This window comes from Scyliorhinus torazame, chromosome 7, assembly GCF_047496885.1.
Source record: "Scyliorhinus torazame isolate Kashiwa2021f chromosome 7, sScyTor2.1, whole genome shotgun sequence".
Lineage (NCBI taxonomy): Eukaryota > Metazoa > Chordata > Chondrichthyes > Carcharhiniformes > Scyliorhinidae > Scyliorhinus > Scyliorhinus torazame.
The window spans coordinates 96,580,656-96,603,634 of NC_092713.1; the positions used below are offsets into that span (position 1 = coordinate 96,580,656).

The 22,979-nt window shown below is 50.4% G+C and overlaps 1 protein-coding gene across 4 annotated transcripts in view; it reads right to left on the reverse strand.

The window, feature by feature from the left end:
* The window catches only part of pde4ba (phosphodiesterase 4B, cAMP-specific a), a 1,458,049-nt gene that overhangs the window by 443,635 nt on the left and 991,435 nt on the right, over nucleotides 1-22,979 (reverse strand). For 2 of the 4 annotated variants that reach the window (XM_072511116.1, XM_072511115.1), the window contains exon 1: nucleotides 9,810-9,963. The exons of the other annotated variants lie outside the window; for them this stretch is intronic. In XM_072511116.1, coding sequence (XP_072367217.1) covers nucleotides 9,810-9,916 — 107 coding nt within the window. In that variant the 5' untranslated portion in view covers nucleotides 9,917-9,963. Of the gene's footprint in view, nucleotides 1-9,809; nucleotides 9,964-22,979 lie in introns of those variants that run through there. 4 annotated transcript variants of the gene reach the window in all.

The window sequence follows — 22,979 nt, forward strand, 5'->3', positions numbered from 1 at the left end:
ATTGCCGGCCCCATTTCCTCTGGAAATCCTCCAAGCTGCTATGGATCTGCTGGAGTGACGCTAACAGCTCCCTCTGAATGTCCTGGCCACTCCCTAATGTCTCCACCAGCTCCGCGTAACCCTATTCCAGAGGCTCATCATCAGGCTGGGACCCAGCTGGGTCCTGGGATCCAGCAGACCTCCGACTGCTGTCTTGCCTGGGCATTCCTGCCTCCTGCCGGTGTAGGTCATTGACCTTCGTCCGACACTGGAGGCTAGTCCTCCTGGTCACACTGCCCGAGCGACTGCTGCTGCCTCCTTGTCCCAGGCAGCACTTGCTGGCTTGTGGACCTCCAGGGGAACAGGACATCCCTCCTGGCGTCCACCGTTTCCAGGAGCCTCCCCAGGTCAGCATCTCCGAATCTTGGGGCAGGTCTCCTCGGCTCGATTGTTGTGAGCTCGTTGGGGTTGGCTGAGCAAGTGCAGCTCAACATTGTTAGCAGGAAGGCTGGTGAGTGCGGTCCCGGCGAATCAGCTGGTGAGCCGTCATTTGGGGCGCGAAGCCTGTGAGGCCTCGTTAAGTGGACCAATTAATGTTGAATAGTGTTGCCGGCCTTGCTGGGCTAAATGCCAGGAAACTCGGTAATTCCCGTTCGCTTTCACACTAAGAAATTTTTTCGGAGAATCGTGCCCTTTCTCTTGTCAGACGGGAAGACAGATTCAATTAAATTTTAAGAAAAATATAAGTTAAGAATGCAGCAAGATTCTTGCTAATAATGTTTGAGTAGATACTGATAAATTGTTTCTGCTAATTAGCTGAGATTTAAAAAAAAAAAATAAGTTGAAGATATTCCCAAAATAATTGAAGTGGGGGGTCAGAAAAAACTCTTTAGCACCACACAGGAATATGAAAGTCTCCATTACAAGGTCACTGATTGCCATGCTTGGCTCACAGTTGGACTGGTTGCACACTGGAGGGGGCACAGGAGCGTATCATGGCGGGCTGGAAAGGTGCACACCTACTCCTTCTGATCCACAAGCTGTGTCTTTTCTCCAAAGCTGTCCACATCTAATTGAGCAGTTGGGTTTCCTGAATCTTGACAACATTGCCAGAGTTAAACCTATAAGAAAGGCTCTATGTGAGGCAACCAGTCTTATCATTATAAATAGCCAACCCTGCCTCCTGTGAGTGAGTTGGTTGTCTGTGCCTCCTGTACTACCTCTCTAAACTGTAGTCAGGTTCGAGTTGGGTTTGAGATTTTAAAAATATCTCACTCAAGACGAACTCACCCATTTTTTTAACATTTGACAATGAAACTTGTGTGAAACTTGTCCAGAGCCTATACCCAACCTTCTCTCCCAGCTCACTGCCTTTACAAAAGATTCTTCTCCTGAAATGAAAAATGGTCTGACAAGTCCTGTTTTTTATGAAGACACTGTCACTCCCAAAACACTTTAAAAAATGTGCGTGAAAAATATTCTGGCTGAAAACATTCACTTTTTATCAGAAATTTAAGGTGTATTAGTTAATTATAACAGGTCATTCCCCTAAACACTTTGAAAAATGTGCGTGAAAAACTTGTTGGCTACAAACATTCATTCTCTTCATCTGGACTTTAAGGTGTATTAGTTAATTATAACAGGCCATTAACCTCTTCGAGGAACTTATTCATTTTGGCAGGTTGGACACATAGAAACATAGAAAAGATAGGAGCAGGAGGAGGCCATTTGGCTCTTCAAGCCCACTCTGCCATTCATTATGATCATGGCTGAACATCCAACTCAATAGCCTAATCCCGCTTTCCCCCATATCCTTCAATCACCTTCGCTCTAAGTGCTATATCGAACTGCCTCTTGAAACCATACAATGTTTTGGACTCAACTACGTCCTGTGGTAACGAATTCCACAGGCTCACCACTCTCTGGGTGAAGAAATTTCTCCTCATCTCCTCTGTCCTAAATGGTCGACCCCATATCCTCAGACTGTGCTCTCTAGTTCTGGGCACACCAATCATCGGGAACATCCTTCCTGCAACAACCCTGTCCAGTCCTGTTAGAATTTTATAGATTTCTATGAGATTCCCCGCCCCCCTCATTCTTCAGAACTCCAGCGAATACAATCCTAACCGATTCAATGTCTCCTCATTCATCAGTCGTGTTATCCCAGGAATCAGTCTGGTAAACCTTCGCTGCACTCCCTCAATAGCCAGACCAAAACTACATACAACATTCCAAGTGTGGTCTTACCAAGGTCCTGTATAATTGCAGCAAGATATCCCTACTCCTGTACTCGAATCCTCTCGCAATGAAAGCCAGCATACCTTTGCCTTCTTTGCCACCTGCATGCTTACCTTCAGTGACTGGTGTACAAGGACACCCAGGTCTTGTTGCACATTCCCCTCTCCTAATTTATGGCCATTCAGATAATCGTCTGCCTTCTTGTTTTTGCTGCCAAAAGGTTCTGATAATCTTTAAAATAAATCTGATGAAATGTCACCAGCCTGAAACATTCAGTGGAATACTCTGATCCCGCCAGCAGCAGGAAGCTTGGTGTGCAGGCGGGAATTTAACTTGCCATGAGACTACAAATCAGTTTCTCGAGGATGGGATGAACTTTAGCAGCTATGTCCTTGCGAATTTAAAGTCAGGTTGAGATTCATGACGAACAATGTCAGGAAATCTTTTGCATGCATTAGCATGTTTTGTGTGCTCATTTTGTCTGGCCAGCTCGCCAGACTTAAATTTCCTCTCCAAATTAAGTTCCCCACCAGCGAGAAATTAGAATATCCACTTTTTTGACTGCACATAAATGGTGTGCACCTGGCGAGGTAGACTTATTCCACAATGAACTGTCACTGCATTTTGGGGAGTGTCTGTATATGCCAACTGATGCTTGGCAGTGTCAGTGCAACATGTACAGAGGATGACCAAGAAAGCGAGGAAGAGTTAGTGGGGAGAGGTTGGAACCATAGCTAGGCTAAGGTGGAAGGGGTAGTGCAGGTTGCCCAATTGCTCTTAAAATGAGATACAAGACGCCACCACCAGCAGCACCAATCTCGCCCTCTAGGGCCATCTCTCTCCCACAATCCTTGCCCAAAACACCCCACTCTCTTACCCAGCCAGAAGATCCTTAGACCAACAAGAAAGGCATTCCCTCCATCACACATACCCGAGCATTCCCTCATTGCATTCCCTCATTGCCTCCCCTCCTCCCAAGTCTACTCCTTCCCTGGATAGCCTCCCCCTTCCGTGGACAATCTCCTTATTCCCTGTACAACCTCTCCCAACATTCTCTTTCGTCCCCAAACCTACCCCCACGTCACCTGAAAATCTTCTCCTTCCCTGTACTTCCTCACCTCCCCCCACCACCTGCCCCCTGCCCCAAACAGTCTATTCCTTCCCCAGACAGCCTCAGTCCCTTCTGCAGATTCTCTTCCATCCCTGGTCAGCCTTCCCTCTTCTACCTTTCACCTGCCTCCCATGTCCAACCTCCACTACACCATTCACCCCCCTTCCCCAGCCTCCCATATCGAGCCTCTGCTCCACCCTACCACCTACCCACCCTTCCACTCTTAGCCTACATCCAGTGTCCAGCCTTTGTGCAGCTTGTCCTAACAGCACCTGATATTAGTCAAGTTATGAGTGGTCCCCAAGAAGGCAAAAGATGCGTCTACTCACCTCAAAAGTTGGAGAAGACATTGAGCTCACCAGGTGCATGCCACTTTATATACAGTCATAAAAATGAACATTCTAATTTCTGGCTGGTGAGGAATTTAATTTGAAGGGGTCCCTAATTCCGGTGAGGTGGCCTCACAATTTTCATCATGAAACTCAATCCATCTTTAAGGTCCGGAGAATGAAATTCCTCATGTCCTTCCAGACTTTGGGAATTGGTTGTTGGCCTGACGCCAAATTAAGTTCCTCTGCCCACCAAGTCTCATGCAGCTGGCAGGTCTGGAAAATTCTGCCCATTTTTTGATGGTAAATTGCATTTCCACTGTTTAAAAATTAGGGGCGAGATTCTCTGATTCTGAGACTAAGTTCTGACGCCAGCGTGGGAACGGTGGCATTTTACGTCTGGTGGGGGGCTATCAAGCATGCAGCGTAGAGTACCCGGCTCTAGCTGTAGATACAGCCAGAGAATTGCCGGGTCCGTGGCCGTGAATGTGCACGGTGGCAGCCAGCTGCGGCCGCGCCATGCAACATGGCACCGGACGCACATGGACCCAGTCTGCCAAACAGTGACCCCCTTTGGTCAGGCTCGCCACCCCTGGACCATCCTCCTCCAGTGTCCCCAGCCCCTGCCAAAGTCCCCCCCCGCCCGCAGATCGGCTCGCCCCCGATTGTGGTGGCGCTGGACTTGGGTCCACAGCCGCCATGCCGAGTTCCCAGAAATAAATAACATGAGTGACCGATGCCGTCGGGAACTCGGCCCATCGGGAGCGGAGCATCAGGGGAGGGCCTCAGGTAATGTCCTGAGGCCGTCCCAACGGTGTGCGGGGAACTCCTAGAGTACACATTTTTGGAGGGGGAGGAGCATCGCATACTCGGCACCAACGTGGATTCTCTGGCCGATCGTGATTTCGGCGTCGGAAACCAGAGAATCCTGTCCCAGTTTTTTTTCCAATTCCATTACTTTGGTATTTGTCTTACTTATGACTACCTCAATATTTATCTTGATCCCTATTATGCCACAATTGCCTCAATGTTTCCCAAAGTTTCCTTCTCTATTCTGGTTCATTTTCCATTGCCAGATCTATCAGTGTTCCATCCCTTAGGCTTTTGCCGTACTAGCTAGGATATTTTGAATGGTGGGGTTTCCCGACTCGCTATCCAAAGATTCAGCGGGCACACTGCTTGCCCTGCAGCCTTAATATGCTCCACTGAATTAATTGGTTGTGGACAGGACTTCTGCACCTCACAACAGAGAGCTGCCAGTCAATCTGATTGGCCAGCAGCTCTCAAGTCCTTGCAGCGCCAGAATCTGCAGTGGACAGGAATGGGTCTGCATGCAATCCCTGGAGTCCCAGGATCCACAGAGATAAATCTTGGGGATTGCAGGATGGGTGGATAGTGAGGGTTTGGGAAAGAGGCTGGGAGGGGTTGATGGGTAGAGGTCCTGTTGTTACAAGACCTTTGGGGTGGTACATAAGAACTAGGAGCAGGAGTAGGCCATCTGGCCCCTCGAGCCTGCTCCGCCATTCAATGATATCATGGCTGATCTTTTGTGGACTCAGCTCCACTTTCCGGCCCGAACCCCATAACCCTTAATCCCTTTATTCTTCAAAAAACTATCTATCTTTATCTTAAAAACATTTAATGAAGGAGCCTCTACTGCTTCACTGGGCAAGGAATTCCATAGATTCACAACCCTTTGGGTGAAGAAGTTCCTCCTAAACTCAGACCTAAATCTACTTCCCCTTATTTTGAGGCTATGCCCCCTAGTTCTGCTTTTACCCGCCAGTGGAAACAACCTGCCCGCATCTATCCTATCTATTCCCTTCATAATCTTATATGTTTCTATAAGATCCCCCCTCATCCTTCTAAATTCCAACGAGTACAGTCCCAGTCTACTCAACCTCTCCTCGTAATCCAACCCCTTCAGCTCTGGGATTAACCTAGTGAATCTCCTCTGCACACCCTCCAGTGCCAGTGCGTCCTTTCTCAAGTAAGGAGACCAAAACTGAACACAATACTCCAGGTGTGGCCTCACTAACACCTTATACAATTGCAGCATAACCTCCCTAGTCTTAAACTCCATCCCTCTAGCAATGAAGGACAAAATTCCATTTGCCTTCTTAATCACCTGTTGCACCTGAAAACCAACTTTCTGCGACTCATGCACTAGCATAATAATCCCTTTTGCTGTTATTCCTACCAAAATGGATAACCTCACATTTGTCAACATTGTATTCCATCTGCCAGACCCTAGCCCATTCACTTAGCCTATCCAAATCCCTCTGCAGACTTCCAGTATCCTCTGCACTTTTTGCTTTACCACTTATCTTAGTGTCGTCTGCAAACTTGGACACATTGCCCTTGGTCCCCAACTCCAAATCATCTATCTAAAGTAAATGTACGGTGGCATAGTGGTTAGCACTGCTGCCTCACATGCATCTGGACCCAGGTTCAATTTGGCCTTGTGTGACTGTCTGTGCAGAGTTTGTACTTTCTCCCTGTGTCTGCGTGGATTTTCTCCGGTTGCTCTGGTTTCCTCCAACAGTCCAAAGATATGCAGTTTAGGTGGATTGGCCATGATAAAATTGCCCCTGAGTGTCCAGGGATGTACAGGTTAGGTGGGGTGATGGGGATAGGGTGGGGGAGTGGGCCTATTTCATTCAGAGGCTCGGTGCAGACTCGATGGGCTGAAGGGCCTCCCCTTATGCACTGTAGAGATTCTATGATTCTAAAATAGGGGGATGCGCACCCAAATTTAAAGGGGGGCTTTTGATGGAGGTGTCCCTCCAACCGTTCCCGCTCGAGGCAGAAATCCAAATATTTTCGGGCTCCCCCATTCCAGGAACTCCTCCCACCAGCACCAAATTTGAAGCTGGTGGGAAATGTCCCGAAAGTGGTCAATAATTGGCCACTTAAGAGCTTCAATTTGGGCAAAGGTGGGCAGTCCGTCTGAGGACTAGCCCGCCCCAGCATAAAACTGCAGAGAGATCAGGGTGGGCGGGAACCCAGCAGGAAACCCATCCAAGAAATTTTACGTGAACAAACCTGCCAGTCAGGAGCATAAAGTTCAGGGCACTGAATAAGGGCTCCCCACACATCTCCTTGCAAATATTTTTTGGGGGGTGGTGGTGGGGAGATGTAAAATCCTCCATGATTATTGTACTCGGTCTTTTAAATATTTTATGTTTTTTCTGAGATATTTCTTCCTCCAGCATCTTTTCATTATGAAGTGTCTATACTAGCATGATCAATCTATTCTTATCTTCTATTTCAATCGTATCAATCCTGTTTCTAAACTGCTTTGTTTTTTTTTTCATGTGAGCATCTCTAGCTGGGCCAGCATTCCTTGCCCTGGTTTGGCAGATAAGAGCCAATGGCATAGCTGTGGGATCTTGAGTCACATGTAGACCAGACCAAGCAGGATGGTAGATTTCCTTCCCTAAAGTTAGTGAACTAAATGGGTTTTTTTGACAATGGTTCCATGGTCATTATTGGACATTTAATTCCAGATATTTTTGACTGATTTCGAATGTTACCATCTGCCATGGTGGCATTCGAACTCTGGATCTTCAGAACATTATCCCTGGGTCTCTGGATTACTAGTCCAGTGACAATATCACTACACCATTGCTTTTCCTCAGACATTCCTCCACACAAAGCTAGTCGTGGCTGGATACCAAGGTGGGGCTTTGCCAGGCCCAGTGAGGCAGGCCGTGACAAGGATGATGGAGAGGTGATGGAGGGCCATGATAGGGAGAATGGAGTGTGGAGACAAGCTGGGTGGCCATAACTGTTTGGGGTTGGGGAGTTCCTTTTGTCATGGGATGCCCGAACAAAAGGCCACCTCACCACCAGCCTGCCGTCAAACCAACTGGGTTTACCTTGAGAGAGAAAGAGAGCCCTTATGTGGGCAGAGAGAAGGCAAAGTGTAAAATTTCAGATTATGTTTTGGTTATCCCTGCCAAATCAAAATCCATGCTACAGATAATTGCCTCCAGTTCTCCTGTTTTGTTTTGGTGCTGTGAACATTCCTTTCAGGGAGTTTAATTCTTCCTTTTTATTGCTTTTCAAGTTTAAAGTCTTACCACCAGCTAGGATTGCTAACCATCCCTAAATGGGCGGAGTCTCCTGGAATCAACATTAATCTCCCGCTGGCCAAATGGGAGATTTTAAACCACAACATCAGTGGTGAATGAAACAGCGGGCAGACCAGACTTGCCAAAGCAAAGGTTTTTTTCTCTCATCTGAGTTTGTTAGGTCTTCGCCATCTGTAATACAGGTAGCTGACACTGCAGGTGAGCAGGTTGGGAGGTCTGCAACTGCGCCCTGAGTGTTGGCCAAAAAATTAGACACTCCAGCTGGCTACGGTTATAACAGAACTCCGGGCCAGGACTTTTAACTGATCATGGAGCAGCTGGAACTGGGAGTCTACTCATGGGATCGTCCTTAACCTAGGACAGTCCAAAACCAGCAGAGGGGCTTATCAGAATTATGTGCACTTGTGTTGCTTCTTGAGGCGAAGAGATATTTTGGACAGAGATGATCCCCTGGGAATGTGTTGGTATTTTTAAGTGTTCCCAGGCCTGCCCCCACCATGCTGCCGGCTTTCCATGACGTCACCTCTGCCAAGGTCTTCTGGAATGTACTCCACTAGAGTTGGAAACTCTATCAACACCCCTATTTATCTTTTCCAGCACGACTCTGGTCCTACTGGAGTTCAGCTGAACCACTCCCAGGATATTTATCAGTGTCCCACGAAATGAAAATCCCTTTCCCACACCAGTCATTGCACTATGAATTCTTCTTCCTGATCTGCCTAATCTTATGTCAAATATTATGTGGTTCAAGTGGCAATCCCATGATTATCACCCTTGAGATTCTGTTTTTTTTAAACACAACTTTTGGTTATCTGTCCCAATATCTCCTTATGTGACTTGATGTCAGAATGTATTTGATAAGCTGTGACGCTTTGGGATGTTTTACTTTATTAAAGGTGCTTTACAAACATGTTCTGTTATTGTTGATTGGATTCTGATTACTAATCAGTGACCCCTGCTGGAAAATATGTGTTCATGAAGATCAGGTGACTGGTTTTGATGTCCTTCATGGTCAAATAGCTTACTGTCACCCACAGTCACTCACACATTAAAACGATCAGCTGCAGCAGGTAACAAACAGTGACTGGTACCAATGGAACTGAATTGCAACAACTGAACTGCCATAAGAGTAAGCGAAGTAATTTTTTGCAATTGCAACAACTAAGGATAAAATAAAGCTTATCAAGTATTGACATTTAAAGTACACAAAGGCACAGTGCACTACTGAATATAAAATGTATCAAAATAGGTTCAAACATCTGGGGTAGTTTTTAAACCTCGATATCCTCTAAATCTCAATGTTGATCATAGTGCTAAACCAGCTCTTCCAGTAAAAACAGACAGGAAATGTCACATAACTAGCATTGCCACATGCGCCAAGAGTTAGGAAGTACAAATGGCCAACATAACAGCTCAGAGCACCGGAACGATGACTAAAATAATTGCAAGAGAAAATACATGCAAAATTAAAAGCAACTGTGCCATTTCTTGCCTGTTAACACCGTTTTAATGAACAAATGAACATGATATGTGCCACAATCATGGAATGTTAACAAAAATATCATTTGATATGACTTTGACATGTATATGAAGTCACCCTCTCTAGTAATGTAGTGAAGGTGATATCCCATGGATTAAGGCTTTATTGGAATAAAGAGAAATTGCAAACAAATTTGTGAATGTCTTTCTTGTCAAGACATTGCTTATCACAATTTCACTTTCTACAGTATGGATTCTGTAGTGAATTGCACATATACTGGATGGAATCAATTTTGTTTCACAGCCAAGATTAAGGTGCTCGCAGGTGAGACTTCCATTGCACTATTTGATATACCGAAGTTCTTTTAAGTACAAACCTGAACATGCTCGGTCACGTACTTTTCAGTCAAGTAAGATTGGAAGGTCTGTGCTTGTCACATCAATTATATTAAAAAACCTTCAACCATATTCACAAGCTGCAGCAGTTTAATTGAAGTGAACAAAATTGTTCTGAATTTAACAGTTGTTTAAAGGCATGAAATAATTTGATGCAGAAAGAACCATCCGAATACCAACCTGATTATTGTGGACAGACGAGCTCGCTTAATATCCTCCTCACTGAAGGAAAAGTGAACTTTATTGGGACGCTTTACAGGAACGTCGCAAGGAGAATGAAGAATCATTGTTGTAAACAGTATTTGCCCCACATGTCAGTAGTGTGTAATCTGGTTATACTGAAATACATACGCACAAAAAGTTTCTTAGCAAATCCTGTTACTGTGAACTGAAAAGGAAAGGAATGTGCATGTCCAAAATCCTGAAGTGGAGTTTTCTTTTGGAATGGACTGACATTTGGACATACTGTATAACAGGAATTGCTTGAGCTGATTTCCAGCAAGTCAGACTACATTACTGGGCTGTAATGTGCTCAAAATGGAATTGGTAGACTTACTGCCCCATTAATACTGACCGTCTGGCTGTTGCCATTTCATAGGGACTTTCTCCTGATTGGCAGGAGTAGATGTAAGTTGTCGGCCTCCTGATTATGCAATTAGTAGTTCTGTGATTATCATAGGATCATAGAATTTAGAGTGCAGAAGTAGGCCATTCGGCCCATCGAGTCTGCACCGGCCATGAAAAGATCACCCTACCTAAGCCCACGTATCCACCCTATCCCTGTAACCCAGTAACCCCATCTAACCTTTTTGGACACTAAGGGTAATTTAGCATAGCCAATCCACCGAACCTGTGGGAGGAAACCGGTGCACCCAGAGGAAACCGGTGCACCCAGAGGAAACCCACACAGACACGGGGAGAACGTGCAGACTCCACACAGTGACCCAAGGCGGGAGTCGAACCTGGGACCCTGGAGCTGTGAAGCAACTGTGCTAACCACTGCGCTCTTGTGCTGCCGATTAGATTATGACTCCGATGGTAATTGGGTATCAGGGGCATTTATTCCTAAAAGGATAGCTTTTCCAAACAGTCAAGTAGTTTCTTTATTCAAAATCATCTCACGACTCACTTTGCCCATCATAAGGGCTTTGATAAGTCTTCAAGGAAACTTCCTTTAAAGGCACCTTCACCTCTCATCATTGTGACATGCATGACTTCATATGAGGCAGGTTTCCATGAGATTCACTGGCTTATAACATTGTCTTCCTTCTGTCCAAAGGGAAAGAAATGGTGATACCAGTGCCAGAGAAGGACAACTAGTGATGCTACCCAACACTGTGGACACTGAATATTAAAGAGGAGGCAGAGGTCTAAAATAATGGCTATGAAATGCCCATTGTTTCAATACAGTTTGGTCTCCTGTGTTTTCAATACAAACTTACAAAGAAGTGTGTCACCTACCAAAGAGATAAAGGCCAGAAAATTAGCATTCAGTGCTCATGCCTCAAGCAGGCATTTGTTCCTTTGCATATGTAAATAAGGGACTTTAATTCTAGCCACGGTTATTGCAAACCTGCTCTGCAATCAGTGATCCACCCTGATCCGACCTGTGCTGTACCTGGCAGGAAGATCTCTAATAGGACTTGGCTATGTGCAGGACAGGATGGTGGACACCTGCCTATGGGCAGCACAATAGCACAAGGGCGGCATGGTAGCACAGAGACGGCACGGTAGCAGAGGGGTTAGCACAGTTGCTTCACAGCTCCAGGGTCCCAGGTTCGATTCCCGACTTGGGTCACTGTCCGTGTGGAGTCTGCACGTTCTCCCCGTGTCTGCATGGGTTTTCCTCCGGGTGCTCCAGTTTCCTCCCACAGTCCAAAGATGTGCAGGTTAGGTGGATTGGTCATGCTAAATTTCCCGTAGTGTCCAAAAAAAGGTTGGGTGGGGTTACTGGGTTACCGGGATGGGGTGGAGGTATGGGCTTCGGTGGGGTGCTCTTTCCAAGGGCCGGTGCAGACTCGATGGGCCAAATGGCCTCCTTCTGCACTGTAAATTCTATGATTCTATGATCAGCCTGCACCAGGAGAAGGCGTTTTGCAGAATATTGCACACCCACATGATGGATATGCACTCCAAAATGGGGTTTGGGGAGAGAATCCACAATAGGATCGAACTGCTCTGCACAAAAATCAGTTGCACAGTTTCAATCAATGAGTGGGAATCGGAAAGCTTTCAGATCAAATCTGGAGTCAGGCAGGGCTCATCTGACCAGTTTGTGTGTTGTGTAGAACCTTTTGTCATGTCCAGCAGGAACGATTTGGGAATAAGAGGAGTGACAATCCCTGGCAGTGGAGGCACTCCGGTCAAAGCCTCCCTTTTCATAGATGGTGTTGCCATCTTCTGCTTGGATCTGATGTCGGCATGCAGGCTACTGAACGTCTGTGACCACTTGCGAGCCAAGGTAAACGGTGGCAAGAGAGAGGTCATATTCTTTGGGAACTGGGCTCACTGATCCTTTGTTTCCTTTACCGTCAGGTCAGATTACCTGAAGGTGCTGGGGATATGGTTCAGAGTGGTTGGGGCGTGTGTCAAAAACCAGGAGGAGCATATTGCCAAGGTGAAGCAGAAACTGGGTATGTGGGAGAGATGCTTCCTCTCCATTAGGCGGCACGGTGGCACAGTAGCTAGCACTGCTGCCTCGCAGCTCCAGGGACCTGGGTTTAATTACTGTGAATGCCTGTGTTGAGTTTGCACGTTCTCCCTGTGTCTACGTGATTTCATTTGGGTGCTCAGGTTTCCTCCCACAGTCCAAAGAATTGCAGGTTAGGAGGAGTGGTCATGTTAAAATTGCCCCTTAGTGTCCAAAAGGATAGGTGGGGTTACTGGGTTAAGAGGGTGGGATGGATATGTGGGCTTAAATAGGGTGCTCTTTCTAAGGGCTGGTGCAGACTTGATAGGCCGAATGGCCTCCTTTTGCACAGTAAATTGTTTGATTCTATGAATCTGGTCATCAGAACAACAAAGAACAAAGAACAAAGAAATGTACAGCACAGGAACAGGCCCTTCGGCCCTCCAAGCCCGTGCCGACCATGCTGCCCGACTAAACTACAATCTTCTACACTTCCTGGGACCGTATCCCTCTATTCCCATCCTATTCATGTATTTGTCAAGATGCCCCTTAAATGTCAGTATCGTCCCTGCTTCCACCACCTCCTCCGGTAGCGAGTTCCAGGCACCCACTACCCACTGCGTAAAAAACTTGCCTCGTACATCTACTCTAAACCTTGCCCCTCTCACCTTAAACCTATGCCCCCTAGTAATTGACCCCTCTACCCTGGGGAAAAGCCTCTGACTATCCACTCTGTCTATGCCCCTCATAATTTTGTATACCTCTATCAGGTCTCCCCTCAACCTCCTTCGTTCCAGTGAGAACAAACCGAGTTTATTCAACCGCTCCTCATAGCTAAAGGTACTCTTGGCATTGCTGTACGTGGCGCAGGTGTGACCCATACCCAGATCCTGCTTTGCAGCAGTCACCTGAGCCATCTTCAAGTTCATCTGGAGATCAAGAATGGATCATGTACAAAGGGACACCATGTAAAAATCTCTGGATAAGGAAGGGAGATATGTACCCAACATCACCCTCATCCTGATGGTCACATTTATGTGCATCTGCATCAAGCTGTGCGAAGATGTTTGGTACACAAACACCAAATGTCACCACATACTGAGGTTCTATCTGTCCTCGGTGTTGCGAAGGATGGGTCTAGCCACATTGCTGCAGAATGCTCCTAGCTTTACCGTGCCGTATCACCTGTGCCTTGTGGAAAAGTTTGTTCAGAGAAACATCTGTGACTCCAAGTCCATCAAGAAGTGGTCTGCACATAATGTCCTCGAAGCCCTAAGGGAAAAGGAGATGGTAGATCCTGTCGGATGGTTCCCTGAGTAGACTATCAGAGTCATTTGGCAGAATACCTCACAACCAGATCTTTCAAACAAGCACAAAGACCTAGCTTGGTTGGTTGTGAGAAGGGCCCTCCCCACCAGATCCTTCATGCATACCTGAAGACTCTGCGCCACCACACTCTGCCCTTGAAGGAGCTGCGGGAAGAAAGAGACCATTGCATACTTCCATGTGGAATTTTCCTTTCCAATGACTGTCTGGAGAGAGATGTAGTGATATTTGTTGAGGTTCATCCTGAGCAACTTTGTGATGCAGGACTGTGTGCTCTACCGGCTAATCCCAGGAATGCACACCGAGACAAATATCAAATGCTGCTGAATGATCATCAGTTTGATGAAAGATGCCCTTTGGTTAGCCCAAAACCTGTTGATCTTCCAGTGCAAAGAATTGTTCTTGACTGAGTGTTGCAGACTGGCACATTCCAAGGGAATGCTGAGAGACGAACTCAAGCTTGGCGCAGCCGCTGCCAAGGCGCAATGGGGAACGGTCACTGTGTAAGGCCTTTCAGTGAATGTACACCGAGGGGCTGGTAACCATGTAAAACCTCTCAGGCTGTGTGCTTAATCCTAACCATACATAACTGTATTGAAGCACCGCAGGGTACAACATGACCGATGTATACAGTTTGAACTGAGTTGTACTCTCTGAAATGAAAATATTGAAATGTTCTCATTACTGAATTGAAGCACCTCAAGAGCGCATCTTGATCTCTGGAGAAAATGTGAATATAATTGCTCTTTCCTGCTATGACAATTTGAAATGTTTTGTCATGTTTCTTTCAGATATTTTATGAATAAAGTATATTTTTGTAAAAAGAATAAACAAATAGGGGATCTTGTAAGGTTTTCGGGCAATTCGGCCCTTTTGGAAAAACTCAGAGACTGTAAACTGACTTTTCAGCCAAGAGAACAGAACCAGTTTTCCCAGCAGGCTTGGTCCGCTGAGCTGAGTAGGGACATAAGTACATAAATATTTACAAACACCCCACTAGGAGCTACAAGGAAGAAGGAGCCAGACAACAAGATAACATCAAAACACAGACAAAGGGGCACGGGAATACACAGGAGGCTTGCATGCAAGCAGGACAATGGGATGGTCATAGCCCCATGCAAATGTAAATGACCTGGCCTCCACCAGAGCAGAATCCAATCAACACCCCATCAACATAGCAGCTATCTCCGGAGCAGATGGAAGTCTTTGAAAATCTTCAAGGGAGCTCAACCTCGTTATCTCAAAAAAAACAGACTGGAGGCGGACCTAGGGGAGGTACTCCCATCTCGACAGGTCTGACCGGCTCAAAGGGGGCAGGACCAGCGGGAACTTTAAAACCTTACCTTTTTCAATATAAAAGGGGCTGTGTTTTCGATTGGGGGGCTTTTCGTTCTTGGCTCGACCTCTGCACCCCTGACTTGACCTCTGCAGCCTGTGACCGTAAGTATCCTGCAGCAGCTTGCGAAACTCCCTTGACTTTAATAGTGGTTGAGGCTTTGGGGAAGGGAACTTGTTTTGTGCCTTGTGCTATTGCTAAAAACTGTGTAATCATAAGAATTTTCGTTGTGTCCGATATATTACTTTTGAATAGACTTAGTTTGTATTAGAGCATAAGATTTTATTGTATTTTCTTCTGTTGATGATTTTGACCTGGGTTTTGCAATAAACCTTGATTTGATGATAATTGGAGTCGTTTAAATTCTTCAATCTTTCACCAGCGATCTCTGACCAAGTCATTGTTAAAATACTCCTCACCTTAATTCCGGGTTCAAGAATCGAGGGTCATCTTGAGCGATTCACTCAGGACAGACTGCTGGTTAGGAAATAAACAGCAGTGTCCTATTCTCTCTCTTGGGAAAGCTACTCTAGTGGAGTAGGAACCGGGTGGGTGTTGTACCACCGGCAAGAGAGAGAGTCACCTGGGTATTGGTAGGGGTCTGGAGATCTGTGTGATATAAGTCTCAGGCTGTCGGTTAGGAATAAACGGCAGGCTTGAATCAGTGCTCTCTTCAGTGGAAGTGTCCCAGTGCGACATCCCCTGGCCTCTGAAGTTTCAGTGCCAGCTGGAGAGAGACACACACAGATATTCAAACCCCAGATATCGGCCCAGTAGTGGAGTAGCGGAGATGGCACCCTCTACAATGGCGACCGCGGCAGGACCCCGGTGGTTTGGAGTATGTGACTTGGCAGAGGGGGTGAGGGAACGAAGCAAAATGGAGGAGAGAATATCCTCATATTTGTGGCAAAAGGTCAACCTCACCAAACCTTGGGTCTCAGAATTGATCAATGCGGAGCAACCGGTAATGGCAGCGGCTGCATGGACAGAAAGCAAGGCGCACAAAAGGCACTTGGAGAAGGCAGTTTGGCTGGTTTGCCTGTCCGAGCAGGTAGTCAAGACAGAGGATAGGGTCGAAGAGTTAGAGCAGGAGTTGAGAGAAGTGAGGGCCAGCGCAGGGGACAGCGCTAGCGCAGCGGAACGACTGCGGGAAGAAATGGCAGAAATTAAACAGGACAGCGCGAGTGTAGCGGAACGACTGCGGGAAGAAATGGCAGAAATGAAACAGGAAAGCGAGTCTAACCGGTGTGAGAAGGACTATCTCCACTGCCAGATAGTGGAGGGTAAAGAAAAGGAACGGAGGCTCCAGGAACTCTATGCTCGGAGTACAGAGCAGTGTAGGAAGCTGGAGGGGAAGTTCCGGGACATCCAGGCAGCATACCGAGTGGCTCGCGAGGAAGTAGGGGACTGTGCCCATGGGCCGTGCCAGGCACGAATAACGGAGTTGGAGGAGGCCTTGTCCAGGTTCAGGGGACAGATACACCTGGTAGGTCCAGGGGGGTTCCCTAGGGGCAAGGTGCTCCTCGCAGCGGATGATTCCCCAAAGGCCAAGGGGAATAGACCGCCTCCTGAGGCACCGGGATTGTGTCCGGGCCGGCAGGGGGGGATCGGACTGCACGTTCAGGGGCAAGTCCAAGGGGGGTCGGCAGGGTACCCCCAGCTGGCGGCGTGTCCGCCTGGTTTCGTATGTGGGTCCCCATGGGATGGGGACAGACCGCTGCCTGGGATGCCGGTGATGGGGCCGGGTCAGCAGGTAGGGTTTGGACCGCCCGGTCAGGGGCAGGTCCAAGGGGGGTCAGTGGTGTATCCCCAGATAGCGGCGTCTCCTATATGGGTAGTTAGCCCGGGGACAGGGGGGCTACCCAACGAGGCAGGAGAGCTGGACAGTGGGGAGGAGGAGCAGGAACCCCAGGTAGGGCAGATGTGCCCTGTCAGGCAAAGGAGGTATGGTCCCCCGGCGGGGATGGCAAATAGGGGACCGGTTGAGGGCGACATTATCGTTCCTCATGGGGCATCCGCGCTCAGGGGGATGGTGGCCCACGTTCCCAGACTAACTCCAAAGGGGGATCCGTCGCTGCATTTTATGGAGGTGGAACAGGCAGCCAACATCAATGACTGCGACGAAGGGGAGCAAATAAAGATGCTCCTGATAACCCTAGATGCCCAGCTATGCAGGACAGTGACCTCTGGGAATGGGGGAAGACCTGACACCTGGGCGGCAGCACAGACTGCTGTTCTGGAGGCAATGGGCTTGAATCTGGGGAGCCCTTTCATGAGGGTGGGGGAAACCAAGCAGCAACCAGGGGAATCTCCCACTATGTTCGCAGACAGGCTGTGGACTGTCTATGTGGAGGCGTGTGGGGCTCCCGCGGATAGGCAGAATTTAGATGAGAGAACAGCCCACTGGCTGAAGACCCTCGTAGCTAACTGTCTCCCTCACGTTAGGGCAAAGGCCGAACACTGGTTCGACCCGCAGAGTCCGGACCTTAATGAGGCAGAGGTCCTTAGGAAACTCACCCTTGCATATCGTAATGGGGAGAGGGGTGAGGACAAGCCCCTTAAGGGTAGGGTGCATGAAATCGCGCCAGCAGCCCCTAAGAGAGAGTGGAAGCATGAGGGCACCCGGACCTCCGACGAGAAACCGGTATGCTACGGGTGTGGGAAGGCCGGGCATTTCAAGAGGGAATGTAAAAACCCTAGCAAGCAGGAGAGGGCTCCCGCAGTAGAGAGTCAGACCCCGGCGGTAGGAGCAGCTGCCCCGGGAACCATCGAGATAAGTAAAATTTTAGCCCTTTTGCAAGGCTCAGGACAGGTGGCAATGGCAACGGGCCAGGGCCTGCCCGCACCCACACCACAAGAACCCGTATGACTACCCAGGGAGCAGCCTCAGGAAAAAGGGAGCGCAGGGGTAGTTCTAGCCCCAGACCCTGGTCCGGTCCAGGTGCAGGGTCCCATTCTGGAGGCTGCCTCAGGGGCTATTTGCAGTTTAAATCCCTTAAGGTGGGACCCATGCGAACGCCACATCAGTCAATTTAAATTGTTCCACCCCATAAGGACAAAAAAGAGCAAGGTGGGGGGAAGACGGGGGGTGGTAGTGGAGAAACCCCCCGTAGAATTAACGACGGTGGGGGAGGTCCCTGACTCCACGGTCACACAACCGGTGACAAGGTGCTGTCCCGAAGGGGCAGTCCCAAAGAGACCGACAGTGCTGCAAGCACCCAGCCCAGGGACAGTAACGATTCCCAAGCCCTTACCTGTGGGTCAGGTGGCCTGCCTTAGTATAGAGGCTAAGGAGGCGGAGGAAGTGGAGGTATCACCTTGGGTTTGGGAACCAGTCAGGGGACGAAGGAGCAATCGGGTCTCCAAGCCCCCTCTAAGATGGTCCCCATCACACCTCCCAATAACCTGGTCCCGCAGTAAGGGGGCCCGAGTAGAAGGGAACGCTGAGGGATCCCCGAACCCGGTTGGGGAAGGAGAGGCAAGGGGCAGCCCGAACCCCCGGGAGGGGACGGTCTGGCCCGAGCCGTTGGACCAAACAGGTGAACTGCCCCAGTTTAGTGGGGCACAGTTTTAATTTGGCCACCCGGAGACGGGTGGCATTGTATATAGCATTTCCCCCCCTGTTAGTTCTAATTAGTGTTTAGTTGTGTGTGAAGTATTTAGGATCGTGGGAACACAGAAGCGCCTGGTGCAATGGTAAAATGATGAAGCACCAGGCACTAGGACCCTGGTGCAGCCGGGCTGTAAACACAGAATCACAGACAGGCTGCGGCAACTTCAAAGCGGGAGCTGCTGCTGCCGCCGGATTGCGGCAGGCACTAGGACCCTGGGGAGCCGGGCTGTGGACACAGAGATGGAGACTCAGTCGAGACGGAAGAATCTGCGGATTCTGGGCCTCCCGGAGGGGCTGGAGGGGCCGGACGTGGAGGCCTATGTGGTCACCATGTTGAACTTGCTGATGGGAGCGGGGTCCTTCCAGGGGCCGCTGGAGCTGGAAGGGGCCCATAGATTGCTGGCGAGGAGGCCCAAGGCTAATGAGCCTCCGTGGGCGGTGCTGGTGCGGTTTCATCAGTTCGCTGATCGGGAGTGTGTGCTCAGGTGGGCCAAGAAGGAGAGGAGCAGCAGGTGGAATAACGTGGAGGTTCCAATATACCAGGACTGGAGTGCAGAGGTGGCGAAGAGGAGGGCCGGGTACAATCGAGCGAAGGCGGTGCTACACAGGAAGGGGGTGAAGTTTGGCATGTTGCAGCCGGCGCGACTGTGGGTCACCTACAAGGACCGGCACCATTATTTTGAGTCTCCGGAGGAGGTGTGGGCCTTTGTTCAGGCCGAGAAGTTGGACACAGATTGAGGGTCGGGATGGGCGTTTGGGGATTGCGGTTGATATGTTACTTTTTGAGGGGGGGGGTCCTTTGCTCTTGGTTTCTTTTTTTTTTGTGTTTTTCTCTTTCTGGTTGGTGAGGGTGGTAAGGGCGGGTTGGGCACTGTTTTGGTTGGTTGGTCAGGGGGACCCTTGGAGGGGGGTAAGCAAATGGAACAGGGGTGGATGGCCGGCGGTGAGATGGGGCCCCGCGGGGGAGGGGAAGGCCCGAGTCGGGGGTGAGGGGACTGGGCCTGTAAAAGGAGCTGCGGCAGAGGTGGCGGGGCCGGGTAGGTGGAAAGCGTGGGCTTTTTCCCGCGCTGAAGACTGGAGGGGGCGGGGCTGGGGCGGGGAAGCGAGGGTTGTTTTCCGCGCTGAGGATGGAAGGGGGAGGGGGAGAGCCTGTGGATGGGGAACGGAAGAGGAGGGTGTGTCACACAATGGGAGGAGTCGAAGGAGAGGCGGGAGTGGCCGGGGTCAGCAGGAGTAAGCTGACTTGAGGAAGTGCAATGGGGGAGTAAAACAGCTAGGATGGGTCCTAGCCGGGGGGGGGGGGGGGGGGGGGGGGGGGAATCGAGTTGCTGCTGCTATGGTCAAAGGGGAGCTGGAGCAAGTGGGGGGGTCGAGACGGGGGTCTGCCGCCGTGAGGAACGGGCCGGGCGTGGGGTGCGGGCGTGTGGCTGGCTGAGGAGGGGTCATGGATAGTTGGCGGGGGGGGGGGGGGGGGGGGGGGGGGGGCGGGTAACCCCCTGATCCGGCTGATAACCTGGAATGTAAGGGGACTGAATTGGCCAGTCAAGCGGGCCCGCGTGTTCGCGCACCTGAAGTGGCTGAAGGCGGATGTGGTTAAGCTCCAGAAGACACACCTGAAGGTGGCAGATCAGGTAAGATTGAGGAAACGGTGGGGTAGGTCAGGTGTTTCATTCGGGGCTGGATGCCAAAAATCGAGGGGTGGCGATCTTGGTGGGAAAGAAGGTGTCATTCGAGGCGTCGAGCATTGTGGCAGACAATGGCGGTAGGTACGTAATGGTAAGTGGTAAGCTGCAGGGAGAGAGGGTGGTACTGGTCAATGTGTATGCCCCGAATTGGGACAATGTGGGTTTTATGCGGTGCATGCTGGGTCAGATCCCAGACTTGGAAGTGGGGGGCCTGATAATGGGGGGGAGACTTAACACGGTGCTGGATCCGGCACTGGATCGCTCCAGGTCTAGGATGGGTAGGAAGCCGACGGCGGCTAGAATGCTGAGGGGGTTTATGGACCAGATGGGGGGGGTGGACCCTTGGAGATTTGCAAGGCCGGGGGCGAGGGAATTTTCATTCTTCTCACATGTCCATAAGGCTTATTCCCGAATCGACTTTTTTATTTAGAGCAGGGCGCTGATAGCGAGAGTAGAGGATACCGGGTACTCGGCGATAGTCATTTCGGACCACGCCCCACATTGGGTGTACTTAGAGCTGGGGGAGGAGAGGGATCAGCGCCCATTGTGGCGCTTGGAGGAGGGGCTGTTGGCGGACGAGGAGGTGAGCGAGCGGGTCCGAGGAAGTATAGAGAGGTACCTGGAGGCCAACGATAACGTGGAGGACCGAGTAGGGATGGTGTGGGAGGCGCTGAAGGCGGTGGTTAGGGGAGAGCTGATCTCCGTTAGGGCCCACAAGGAGAGGAGGGAGCGGGGGAGAGGGAGAGGCTGGTGGGGGAGATGGTGAGGGTAGACAGGAGGTCTGCGGAGGTGTCCGAGGAAGGATTGTTGAGGAACAGGCGCAGCCTCCAGGCCGAATTCGACCTGGTGACCACCAGGAAGGCGGAGATGCAGTGGAAGAAGGCCCAGGGAGCGATTTACGAGTATGGGGAAAAGGCAAGCCGGATGCTAGCGCATCAACTTCGGAAGCGGGACACAGCTAGGGAGATAAGGGGAGTTAAGGACAGGGGAGGGAGTGTGGTGCGGAGTGGGGTTGGCATTAATGGGGTCTTCAGGGACTTCTATGAGGAATTGTACCGGTTCGAGCCCCCCACTGGAGGAGGGAGGGATGGGCCACTTCCTGGACCAATTGAGGTTTCCGAAGGTGAAGGAGGGACTGGTGCCGGGATTGGGGGGCACTGATTGGGCTGGAGGAGCTGACCAAAGGGAGAGGAAGCATGCAGGCGGGGAAGGCACCAGGGCCGGACGGTTTCCCGGTCGAATTCTCTGAAAGATAAATGGACCTGTTGGGCCCGTTGCTAGTTAGGACTTCAATGAGCCAAGGGGGGGGGCTTTGCCCCCGACGATGTCCCAGGCACTGATCTCCTTGATCCTGACGCGGGACAAGGATCCCCTGAAGTGTGGGTCTTACAGGCCGATTTCGTTGTAAACGCAGATGCCAAGGTGCTGACGAAGGTCTTAGCCATGACGATTGAGGATTGTGTGCCGCGGATCATCCACGAAGACCAGGCGGGGTTCGTGAAGGGGAGGCAGTTGAACGCGAATGTGCGGAGGCTTTTGAACGTTATCATGATGCCGGCGAGGGAGGGGGAGGCGGAGATAGTGGTGGCGATGGACGCTGAGAAAGCCTTCGATAGGGTAGAGTGGGGGTACCTGTGGGAGGTGCTGAAGAGGTTTGGGTTTGGGGAGGGGTTTGTCAGGTGGGTTAAGCTGTTGTATGAGGTCCCGATGGCAAGTGTGGCCACAAACAGGAGGAGGTCCGAGTACTTTCGGTTGCACCGAGGGACGAGGCAGGGGTGTCCCCTGCCCCCCTGCTCTTCGCACTGGCGATTGAACCCCTGGCTATGGCACTGAGGGAATCAAGGAACTGGAGGGGGTTGGTGAGGGGTGGGGAGGGGCATAGGGTGTCGCTCTATGCAGATGACTTGCTGCTATATGTGGTGGACCCGGTGGGGGAAATGCCGGAGGTAATGAGGATCCTTAGGGAATTCGGGGATTTCTCGGGGTACAAGCTCAACATGGGGAAGAGCGAGCTGTTCGTGGTTCACCCAGGGGACCAGGAGAGGGGGACTGGCGAGCTCCCATTAAAAAGGGTGGAGAGGAGCTTCAGGTATTTGGGGGTCCAGGTGACCAGGAGCTGGGGGACCCTGCATAGGCTTAATTTTACAAGGCTGGTGGAGCAAATGGAGGAGGATTTCAAGAGGTGGGACGCGTTGCCGCTGTCCTTGGCGGGTAGGGTGCAGTCAGTCAAAATGACGGTACTCCCAAGGTTTTTGTTCCTGTTCCAGTGCCTGCCCGTGTTTATCCCGAAGGCCTTTTTTAGGCGGGTCAACAGGAGTATAATGGGGTTTGTGTGGGCGCGAGGGACTCCGAGGGTGAGGAAGGTGTTCCTGGAGCGGAGTAGAGATAGGGGGGGGGCTGGCGCTGCCCAACCTCTGTGGGTACTACTGGGCCGCCAATGCGACGATGCAGCGCAAGTGGATGACGGTGGATGAGGGGGCTGCACGGGAGTGGTTGGAGACGGCGTCTTGTGTGGATACGAGTCTGGGGGCGCTGGCAACGGCGCCGCTGCCGTTTCCTCCAAGGAGGTATACCACGAGCCCGGTGGTGGCGGCTGCCCTCAAAATCTGGGGGCATTGGAGGCGGCACAGTGGGGAAGCTGGGGCCTCGGTGTGGACCCCAATACGGGGAAACCACCTGTTCGTCCCAGGGAGAACAGATGGAGGGTTTTTGGGGTGGCACAGGGCAGGGATATGAAGGTTGGGGGACTTGTTTGTGGATG